At 36.7% G+C, this 10557-nt stretch overlaps 2 protein-coding genes and 1 long non-coding RNA gene across 5 annotated transcripts; 1 reads left to right on the forward strand and 2 right to left on the reverse strand.

Moving 5' to 3' along the window:
- The first annotated feature begins 292 nt into the window (after positions 1-292).
- On the forward strand, positions 293-3728 carry LOC110606137 (cyclin-A1-1). 3 transcript variants are annotated; one of them, XR_002486492.2, is made up of 12 exons: positions 293-636; positions 911-1289; positions 1398-1534; positions 1849-1941; positions 2086-2219; positions 2340-2415; positions 2526-2602; positions 2699-2732; positions 2871-3020; positions 3118-3252; positions 3357-3498; positions 3626-3728. XR_002486492.2 is itself a non-coding variant. In XM_021744902.2 (11 exons), exons 1-11 carry the CDS (start codon positions 424-426, stop codon positions 3426-3428), a joined length of 1500 nt encoding a protein of 499 aa, XP_021600594.1. In that variant the 5' UTR covers positions 293-423; the 3' UTR covers positions 3429-3728. The 3 variants fall into 3 exon arrangements, 1 of the variants encoding a protein (XP_021600594.1); XR_002486493.2 differs by having other exon boundaries at positions 3629-3728; XM_021744902.2 differs by having other exon boundaries at positions 3357-3728.
- LOC122722366 lies at positions 2531-4281 on the reverse strand. Its single transcript, XR_006349350.1, has 2 exons — positions 4116-4281; positions 2531-3670 (listed from the first exon to the last, which is right to left on the reverse strand). It is a non-coding gene; the product is annotated as an uncharacterized LOC122722366 (long non-coding RNA).
- Positions 4282-8187: 3906 nt separating this feature from the next.
- On the reverse strand, positions 8188-10318 carry LOC110606167. Its single transcript, XM_043953080.1, has one exon. It carries the CDS (start codon positions 10316-10318, stop codon positions 8192-8194), a length of 2127 nt encoding a protein of 708 aa, XP_043809015.1. The 3' UTR covers positions 8188-8191.
- Positions 10319-10557: the final 239 nt, after the last annotated feature.

Consider the following 10557-nt stretch of genomic DNA (forward strand, 5'->3'; position numbering starts at 1 on the left):
CACCTGACAGCACTGTGACTTTCGAACCAATAACAAATTAAGAATCCATTCAAATCAGGCATAAGCCTGGTCCAAAAAAAAAAAAAAGCAATGTGGCCGAAACATCTAATCCAGGTGGCATAAACTAATTTGTCGGTCACAACCGAAACTTACAACATAAAGACTTGGATACATGAGAGTGGGCGCCACTCAGATACGCTCCTAACGAATACCGAGCGAGAATCGACGGTCCTGATCTTCCCTCAATTCAAACCAAACCCATTCCCCGCTTCAAAAGCATTAAACAAATATTAAATAGTAAACCACAGGAACACAGAACACTCTCCTCCATTCTCTTTCCTTCTCTCTCAAAGGGAAAGAAATCGTCTGTGCAGAAAGAAAATCAAGTAAATAGGTTAAGAGAGGGAGGGACTTTATTCGAAAATGTCCACTCAGAATCGCCGCCCTTCGTTTTCTTCCTCCACGACTTCGTCTCTAGTGAAACGACGTCCGTCGTCTTCGACGGCGTCGGAGAATGTGGGGAAGGCCGCAAGTGCAACAAAATTGGCGAGAAAGCGGGCTCCTCTCGGCGATATCACCAATCAAAAGAATGCGCCACAAAAGGGGTCAAGAACTTCGATTCCGTCCTCTACATTGGTGGGTTTTTGTTCTTTACTTTGTTTGGTTTCTGAGGTATGAAAAGAAACATGAAGTGTTTAAGTGGGTATGAATAATGCTTGTGGATTTATTAGACATTAACCAATTCAAGTTTCAATTACTTATCTATTATGTGATAATCAGTTCTCACTCTTACTGCTTTGTTTTGAAAGAAATTTAACTTTATAATATTTCTTTTAGCGTAGAAATAGTCAATTATGGAGGATTATCAGGTGATTATTCAGTTGTTGCTAATTGAATTTCATATGTGAAGGCACCATGTTCGAATAAAATTGCTAAAGTGAAAAAGGGACCTCCTGCTTCCGCCATCAACACAGGCTTCTCTGGGAGTAGTTTAACTGCAGCTTTAAATGCAAAATCAACTGCAATTGATTTATGTAAAGTCACACATGTTTCAAGAAGTGAAGAGTCTGTCCCTGAAATCGTTGCCAATCCTGCTCCATGCTGCATGGATGTCTCTCCTACTAAATCAGATGGAATTTCAATTTCTTTGGATGAGACAATGTCAACTTGTGATTCTTTCAAGAGCCCTGAAGTTGAGTACATAGACAATAATGATATTCCAGCAATTGATTCTATTAATAAGAAAACACTTAGTAATCTCTACATCTCAGATCAAGTGGAAACAGCAGGTTCAGTTTTTTTTCTTTTTGTTTTTTCCTTTTCTTATACCTATGTGTGGCCTCAGTACAACTTTGGTTTTCGAGACTTCCTTATCTAGTTTGAATATGTGCTTGCAGAAAATGAGTGCTGCAGAGATATACTTGCTGATATGGAAACGGATAATAAAATTGTTAATCTTGATGACAATTATCAGGACCCACAGCTTTGTGCCACAATTGCTTATGATATTTACAAGCATTTGCGTGAATCAGAGGTTTGTCATTCTTTTTCATGCGAATGCTTATGATTGCAGATTGCTTGCATGCTTCTTTTTTTTGTACAAAATTTAAAAAAAAAAAATCAATATCTTTCCTGGTTAAGGTTTTTGTGTTCAATTACTCATTACCTGTTATCAGAGGTACAATGTAGTCAAATAAAAATTGGATAGAAAAATGACCCAAAATTAGCAGTTTCAGGTTTTTCTTGCATGATTCTCGTTTACATAATGGTGATGGATCTCTTGGAATTCTATTCAATACTTGTGTTTATTTTGATTGCTCTGACTCCAAGTTTTCCGTGGGATTCTAGACAAAGAAAAGGCCTTCAATAGACTTTATGGAAAAAATTCAGAAGGATGTAAATGCCAGCATGCGTGCAATACTCATTGATTGGCTTGTGGAGGTAATTTGTTTCTATTTGTTGCATCACATATTTGTAAAATACTTAACACATGATCTGAAGAATCTTAAATTTATAAATTTACCAATTTCCTCCAGGATGGAGTTCCATGGTTACCCTACTTACCATATTTAATTCAAACTGCAGGTGGCTGAAGAGTACAGGCTTGTACCTGATACATTGTTTTTGACTGTGAATTACATAGACCGATATCTGTCGGGGAATGTGATGAACAGGCAAAAACTGCAGCTGCTTGGTGTTGCTTGCATGATGATTGCTGCGTAAGAAAACGTTCTTCTATGTCTTCTGTAGTCTTTTGTATGATTTAATTCACCCATTTTTTTGTTCTGTAAAGTTTTTATTAAATCAAATATTCATAAGGGTAATTGTCACCGTGGCAGAAAATATGAGGAAATATGTGCGCCCCAGGTGGAAGAGTTTTGCTACATCACAGATAACACCTATTTTAGGGAGGAGGTATGGGTTTTACCTTCCACATGGAAATTATATTTGCTTGTTGCTTCCTCATATTTTTGCTTTATTACCCAGCAAGCAATCACAAGTACTAAATATTTCAAGCTTTGCAGGTTCTGGAAATGGAATCAAATGTTTTGAATTACTTGAAATTTGAGATGACAGCCCCTACAGCAAAATGTTTTCTAAGGTAATCACTGAATTTATGACTTCTCTCCATATCCCATTTTAATATGCTGCGCTGCTTGTTTTGACTAGTGATAAAAAATACTGTCAACTTTTGCAGACGATTTGTTCGTGCTGCTCAGGGAATTTATGAGGTATCCATCCTTGTATAATTGGACATTTGCTCCGCATATTATGTGACATCAGCATGATCTAGTGTTATATGGCAGCAGTCCCTTTACATTTTCTAAGATTTTGTCCCTTCTACAATAATGGGTTGCTCTCTTTCACAGGTTCCATCGATGCAATTGGAGTGCTTAGCCAACTACGTCACTGAATTATCTCTCCCAGAATACAATATGCTTTGCTATGCTCCATCACTCATAGCCGCCTCTGCAATTTTCTTGGCTAAATATATACTTCTTCCCTCAAGAAGACCATGGGTATGCATCTGATAAGAGAATGGTATTTGTTTCGGTACTTCTGTTGCACTGCTTAAACACAAGTTAAAACCTTGATCATCCTTATGTTTTGGAGCAGAATTCTACGTTGCAGCATTACACTCTTTACCAGCCTTCAGATTTGTATGACTGCGTCAAGGATCTCCACCGCCTGTGCTGTGATAGCCATAACTCTACCTTACCTGCAATCAGGGATAAATACAGCCAGCATAAGGTTCGAAAACTTGTATTTTGCTCTAGCATATTTTTTGTAAACAACGATGAGTAGCAGTAAAATGTAACTGATAATCTAACTAGAGTTGTTTATTTTTGTCTCAGTACAAATTCGCAGCGAAGAAATACTGCCCTCCTTCAATACCTGAAGGATATTTCCACAACCAAAGCTGCTAAAATAGCCGCATTACTCCTCCAATGCTCCGTTGGTTAAACTTCAAATGGAATCTATATGTTCTTCCTCACTGTATTTATTATCTTTCCCCTTTTCACCTATTAAAATCTTGTAAAATGCCATTAGCTTGCTCTTTTCAGCAAAGATTTTAGTGCTGATAATTCTTGTATGATAACATTCTTGTTTTCTGGATTTTCAGCAGGGTTCATAGTCCACTTCCATTTGTATCAAGCTGCATCCACCACTGAAATGGGTACAACACTTGCACAGTTGAAGAACAAAAATGTGCACTTTATATTTAATCCCTAATTATCATGATTCGTACCCCACATTATCTGATTCTAATTTAGACTTCTTTTGTTTGCAAAAAATTATTTGAAAAATATGAAAATATTTTTATTAACTGCTAGAACTTGGGTTTATAGGAAATCACAGAAGTATCAAATGGAGCAAATATAACCACATTATGCAATGTAAAGGCATTATCATCCTTCCCATCCTCCATCAAATCATGTAGTTTTACCTACGACCAGCCTTGTTTAGATTCAAGTTTGATACTTGAAAACTCTCGCCCACCCGAAATTAGTCTTAGAAAATGATTGATCGAAAAATTGAGTGAGAGACGCTTTAGTGTCCCACATCAATTTGGATCGGACTGATACAAAATCCACAAGGCAAAGGAAACTCACCTGATGAACGAGGGCAACCGTAGGTGCAAGACAGCACTGTGGTAGTACTGTCAGGGGAGGACAGAAGATCATCTCCGCATGTGCCTTCACAGTTGGGCATGTGGGCGCCGAAGTGTACGTGAAGGATTGAGAAGGGTTAACGGAACGATGATCGAAGAGCTTGTGGTTTCGTTTTGCTGGTACTCTCTTCAGTGGACTCCGTTGAATTAATTTATACGATAAAATTATCATCTAATTTAAAATTTAAATTAAATTATAAAATCAAAATTTATATTAGAAATTCCCAGTCTTTCCATATAAATTATAAATTTATAATTAAATTTTTAAATGCTAAAATTTCTTCAAATTTAATAAATTATTATTTTCATAGCAAATGATTAAAATCTCCTAAATTTTAAAATCAATAACGTTAGAAAATCATCTCAAGTTTATAATAATTATATATATTTTTTACTTTAAATAAATATTAATTATAAATGAATAAAACTTTTTCGCATTGAACTTCGTGTTTAGTGTAAATACCTAAAAAATTTTTATATTTTTATATTAATTTTATTATATGATATAATTTTATAATTATATTATAGTATACTTAATATTAAAAAATTTGACTACTTTATGTATTAAAATGTAGATTTAAATAAAAACTTTTAAATACAAATTCAACGCAATTTAATATTTTTCCACTTACGTAAGATTATGATAAGTTTATTTATTAAATTTTAATTAAAAAGTATAATAGATTTTGAAATAAATACAACATAATTTTTGTCAATTTAAAGGTTTTAAATATTAATAATTTTATATGTTTTAAAATTTATTTAACTAACTCTTAAATTTTATTTAAATAATAAAAATATTATCAATTTTTAAATTTAAATGTAATTATAAATAAGTAAAAAATGTTAAATTCAAATACAAAACAATCTAGTGAATTTAAAGTTTTTAAATAATAGTAGCTTTATATATTTTAAAATTTATTTAACTTCTTAATTGTTATAATAAATAATGTATATTGAGTTTAAAATATAATTTATTTATATATTTATACGATAAAAAGAGAAAAAAAATTATTTTAATTTTTTTTTTAAATAATATGAAAAGTGTCTTATTGAATTTACAGTTATACTTGTGTAATAACTCTAATCAGATTTAATGTTAATTGTTATATTTTATAAGATATGATAGTAATCAGCTATTATAAGAAATTCAAATCACATATATCATTAATTAATTAATTAATTAATTATGAAATTAATTAAATTTAAAGTATTTTGAATAATTTTAATATTTTTTCTCTTTTCCATTTTATATATAGTATAGATAATAATTAACGAATCTTAATTTTCTAATTTAATGTAATAAAAATTATTAATCCATAAAATAAAGGAATATTTACAATTTAGCCCCTAAATATTGCCATTATTAATAAGTCAGTCCCTGTATTTTTAAAAACCTATTAAAACGTACTTATATTTTCTTTCTATCAACGAAATAGTCATTCCGTCCTTTTTTTCGTTAAAATTAAATAAAGGAGGAGAGAGAAAATTTTTAAAATCCAATTTTACTCTCAAATAAAACCCTTTATTTAGTTCTTGGATATTGTTATTATTAACAAGTTAGTCCTTATGTAATACCCGGCTAGAGTCCGGCATCGGAATTCCTGTCGTTCGATGGAATCCAGAATGTCGGAATTCTCTAGAAGGGGAAGATTTATGTTTTTTCTAAAGTAATATAGTATATTTTCATAGTTTAAAGTTAAAATGAAAAGAGTTTTTGAAAGAAAAGAACCAAGGCAGAAAAGCCAGGTTCGGCCGCCGAACATGCATGGCTTTCGGTTTCACGATAGGTCGCCAAAGGTGGTCTGGCCAGCCACCTATAAAAGGCCCTCAATCGGTTGAAACGATAAGGATTGCCTTTTCTTTCACTTTCTGAGGTAAAACCCTGTCCTTCTTCAGTTTTCTTCATGTGTTCATTTCATCATGCAAATATTTGATTGATTTTTATGGTTTTTTGAAGGTTTTGAGCTAAAAACACAAAGTTGTGAAGTTTGGAGAGTTTGAAGGAGAGTTGCTCCAAAACTCCACGTTAGGATCGTTCATCTTCTTGGTTTCAAGAGGTAAGTAAAGATCCTGAGCTTGTTTTTATGTTTTATGGAAGATTTTTAAGGTTTTGGGGGAGAGTTGCATGAATAGGGTTAAAAGAGAGTTTTTGGTGTTTTGTTGATAAAAGCATGTTTATGTGTCATATGTTTTGTGTTGTTGGGGTTTTTAGATAGTTTTTGACCCATTTGAGCATATACTTGGGTGTATGCAAGTTGAGGAATTGAGGTGTTTGAGATTGGGAGCGTTTTGTGCATTTGGCGAGAGGCAGAGCAAGTTTCTGCCTTGCTGATGAACTCAGGTTCGGCAGCCGAAGGTACATTCGGCCGCCGAACCCCTGAGGAGGTGGCTTCGGCTGCCCAAGCTTGCCCCCGAGCTTTTGGACTTTCGGCTCTGGAGGGGAGTTTCGGCCGCCGAAGGTTAGAGACTTTCGTCTCTGGAGTGCCTTTCAGCCCCCGAAACTTGCCCCCGAAAGGGTTCGGCTGCCGAAAGTTGAGATTCGGCCGCCGAAGGTGCATGAGTTTCGGCTCTGGAGAGGACTTTCGGCCGCCGAACCTGCCGCCGAAAGTGTTCTGTCCAGCCTTCCTTTGCATGCTTTGCATGGATGTTTGAGTGAGTTTAAAGGGATTCTTGGGGAGATTAAGAGAGGTGTTCTTAAGTTAGATTGGTCCCTCATTTGAGTTTATCTGTGCCTACACAGACCAGAGGAACCAGAGAGAGCAGCAGTGAGTACTGCTCCAGTGTGTACAGAGCCTGCAGAGTCAATCCAGATAGCCAGAGGTGAGTGGAACTAAACTTAATTAGTTGTGTTTAAAGTTGTGCTTGACTTAGTTATTTTGTGTTGTAAATCTTTTGTTATGTACATGATCTGTATAGGTATGTTTTACAGAGTATGTGAAAAACCAGGCTTAACAGGTATGAGTTAACCCATCTAGAGTAAGCTCTAGTCAGGGGTACAGAGTACAGAGTACAGAGTACAGAGATAGTGCATACATAGGTTAAGCCTTAGTTCAGAAAAGAGTTTTATTTTTACAGAAAATGTATAATCATGTATGAGATTTACAGGTACACAGAGAGTATAGCAGGCTTGCTACGGGTTCTGGCGGCCTTAAGCCGACCTGAATCCTAGCGCCGGTGACGGTCCATTTTGGGGTCGTTACACCTTACATTTTCAAAAATCTATTAAAACGTTTTTATTTTTTCTCATATCTATTAAAACATCTTTATTTTTTCTTTCCGTCAATGAAATAGTCTATATCTTTTCTCATATTTATTAAAACGTCCTTATCATTTTTTCTGTCAACGAAATAGTCTATTCTCATCGTTTATTTCTGTTAACGAAATCATCCATCCCTATATGTTTAGAAATCTATTAAAACGTCCTTTTTTTTTATCAATGAAATAGTTCATATTTTTTCTCACATCTATTAAAACATCCTTATCATTTCTTTTTGTCAATAAAATAGTCCCTATTTTTTATTTCCTCCTCCTCCTCCGAAAAAGAAGAAAAAGAAGAAAAAGAAGAAAAAAAAAAAAGAAAAAGAAGAAGAATGAGAAGAAGGAGAAGAAGAAGATAAAGAAGAAAAAGAAGCAAAAGAAGAAGAAGGAGAATAAGAATAGAAAGAAGAAGGAGGAAGAATTAATGAAGAAGAAGAGGAGGGAATTAATGAAGAAGAAGAGGAGGAGGAAAATAATGGGGGTAATTTAGTCTTTTACTATATTTTTTACTGTAAAAATAGATGAAAGGACTATTTCGTTGACGGAGAAAAAAAATAAAAACGTTTTAATAGATTTCTAAAAATATAGGGATTGACTTGTTAATAATGATAATGTTCAGAGACTAAATTATAAATATCTCCAAAATAAAATAAAAATTAAATTTAAAACAAATTTTGTTACATGCGGGACGATTTACAAAAGAAGATGGCATCTATTATTATAATAATTTGTAATTGCAATATTTGAAACATAAAACTATCCCAGTACGCCACCGCATTGAGGTCCGCTTGTCTGTAACGCTCTCACCAAACTCTTACTGCTTGGCTTTCCATTCAGCCAATCACAATCCTTAAACGAGCAATCTGGTCTATTGACTTTCCACTCTAAATCTTCTGCCTTGAAATATGTGGGGCTATAAACTGGGGTCCCATCATCAAACGGATTATGTGTCAACCTCTGCAAATCAGAACCGTCCACGTTGACAGTATAGATCTCCCCATAAGCGTTTAGATTATCTGGGTACGAGATTGGCTCAGCTGATATTCCAGCGTGATCGCTTGTAAACACAATAGTCTTTCCATCTGGGCTGAAATATGGGTGGGTTGATCTGCCACCCAACCCGCTTGGAACCAACCTTCTCAACCCGGTTCCATTCGGGTGGATCATATACAACTCGTAGATTCCAGCACCTGGTTTCTCCCGAGTCGATGTGAACGCAATCCATTCACCGTCCGGTGACCAATTGCTCATGGTATCAGTCCATGGACCGTCTGTTAACCTTCGGAGTGCGGCTTTCTCACCTTCCACCGCATCCATTATATACAAGTTTTTGTAACCCGATTGACCCGACCGGAACACTATCCATTTCCCATCGGGTGACACTGAAGGAAATGCGTTATTTTTACCGTTGGTGGTTAGCTTCTTCAAATTATAAGCTTTTTTAGCGTCACCATCGACGTTAATGGAGATTATATCAACCTCTGTGCTCGCATTCGCTAAAAAAGGACCAGCACTTGCATATATAATCCCTGGACGAACCGGATCCCAAATGGTCGAGAAGGCGATGTCGGGATAAACCTGACGAAGATTGGAGCCGTCCCGGTTCACAACGTAGATGCCCGGGAAATCGACGTATGCGATACGATCACCGGAAGGTGAGACAGAAGGCAGTAACCCGTCAACTCTAAAGAGTGAAATCCCTGGTAATGTGGTATTGAGATTTTCTAACAGAAGGTGGGTGCTGTTTTTATCGTTAGAGGCTCCTCTGCACCTGTGGTACCCAACTCGGGTTGAGTCAGGTGAGATAAACGGATTGAAGTGATGGCTTTGTGGTGATACTAATCGAGTTAACTCGATAAACTCCTTCTTGACAAGGTCAAATTGCTCGACATGGCGATAATCCGAACCAGGTCTTCTCGTAGCAACTGCTATGAATTTGTTGTTGTATGGAGACGTAGCTGGAGTGAAGGCGTGAAGACCTGGTGGAGTGACACGCTCAACAATCACTGAATCATTCGAAATCAATGTTCCATTTGGTAAAATGGCTCTGTAAATGCTTATCCACTGATCGTCGCTTCTTTTGTGAAAGTACAGTGTTGAATCGTCTACCCAACTTGGCCACCCACCATGTTCAACAATCTTAACCCGTTGAGTCCCATCGCGAGTCAAGAACACATAGATATCAGTACTCAATTCCTGTGCTTCTCCATTCCACCCACTCTCTCCATAAGACGCCACAGCTGTATAAACCCCAGAAGGAGAAACCGCAGGGCTGAAGTCGGAGATCCCTTGCGGAGTGAGTCTCCTAGTCAACCCCTTTTTCAGCTCGGTCGAGTACACAGCAGCCCAACTAGCCCTGGGCTTCCCAGGATCCTCATGAGTAGACACGTATATCAGATAATCTCCGGTGACAGTAGGCTTATCCTTAACTGCAATTTCAGTTTCGCCCTTGAGCAGCGGCAATTGAACTCGTTTGGAAATTGCAAGAGCCGACCTCACTATGCTACTTGGCGGGCTATCCAAATAAACAACATCGTAGAAGATTTTGGAAGATCCACCGCGCTCCGTGACATAGACAAGGCTCAAATTTTTCTGGTCAAAGGACTTTATTGGGGTTTGATTGGGTAAGAGAGAGAGGAGAGAGGAAGACGAAGAAGGAAAGTGACCATTAAAATTATAGGATTGGCCGTCAGTGAGCTGGAGCTCATCGGCTGAGGAAGGTGAGGGACGTATGAGGAGAGTGAAGACGTCGAAAGCATAGTGCGATCTGCTGCCGTGTGTGGCGAAGACAATGCTGGTGGTGCCGGATGATTCGTGTATCGGCGAAGCACTGGATACAGCTAAGAAGAAATGGAGAAGCAGAGTCAGTACCATGGCTGCCATGACCTCTGGGGTGGATCCATTGATGCATATAGAGAGAGGGTTTTATAGCGTTCGATGGATGGGCTTTGAAAGAGATGACGTGTGAAGAGTTGATGGGTCCCAGCTGCCTACATGGAAAGTCGGACACAATTTGTAAGGGAAACAAAACTCTCCTGCATTGCACAGGCGTTTTCATAAAAAAAATTCAGAACATTCTTACGAGACGATTAAGTTAATTTATATATCTAACTGATTAAAAT

Source organism: Manihot esculenta, chromosome 18, assembly GCF_001659605.2.
Source record: "Manihot esculenta cultivar AM560-2 chromosome 18, M.esculenta_v8, whole genome shotgun sequence".
In the NCBI taxonomy this organism is placed as follows: Eukaryota; Viridiplantae; Streptophyta; class Magnoliopsida; order Malpighiales; family Euphorbiaceae; genus Manihot; species Manihot esculenta.

Bases quoted from the DNA above. Each gene is read 5' to 3' on its own strand.
- LOC110606137 (XM_021744902.2), top strand. From the start codon at position 424: ATGTCCACTCAGAATCGCCGCCCTTCGTTTTCTTCCTCCACGACTTCG. The intron at 2,603-2,698 runs GTAATCACTGAA...CAACTTTTGCAG, and splicing joins ACAGCAAAATGTTTTCTAAG to ACGATTTGTTCGTGCTGCTC. The intron at 2,733-2,870 runs GTATCCATCCTT...TCTCTTTCACAG, and splicing joins CTGCTCAGGGAATTTATGAG to GTTCCATCGATGCAATTGGA.
- LOC110606167 (XM_043953080.1), bottom strand. From the start codon at position 10,318: ATGGCAGCCATGGTACTGACTCTGCTTCTCCATTTCTTCTTAGCTGTA.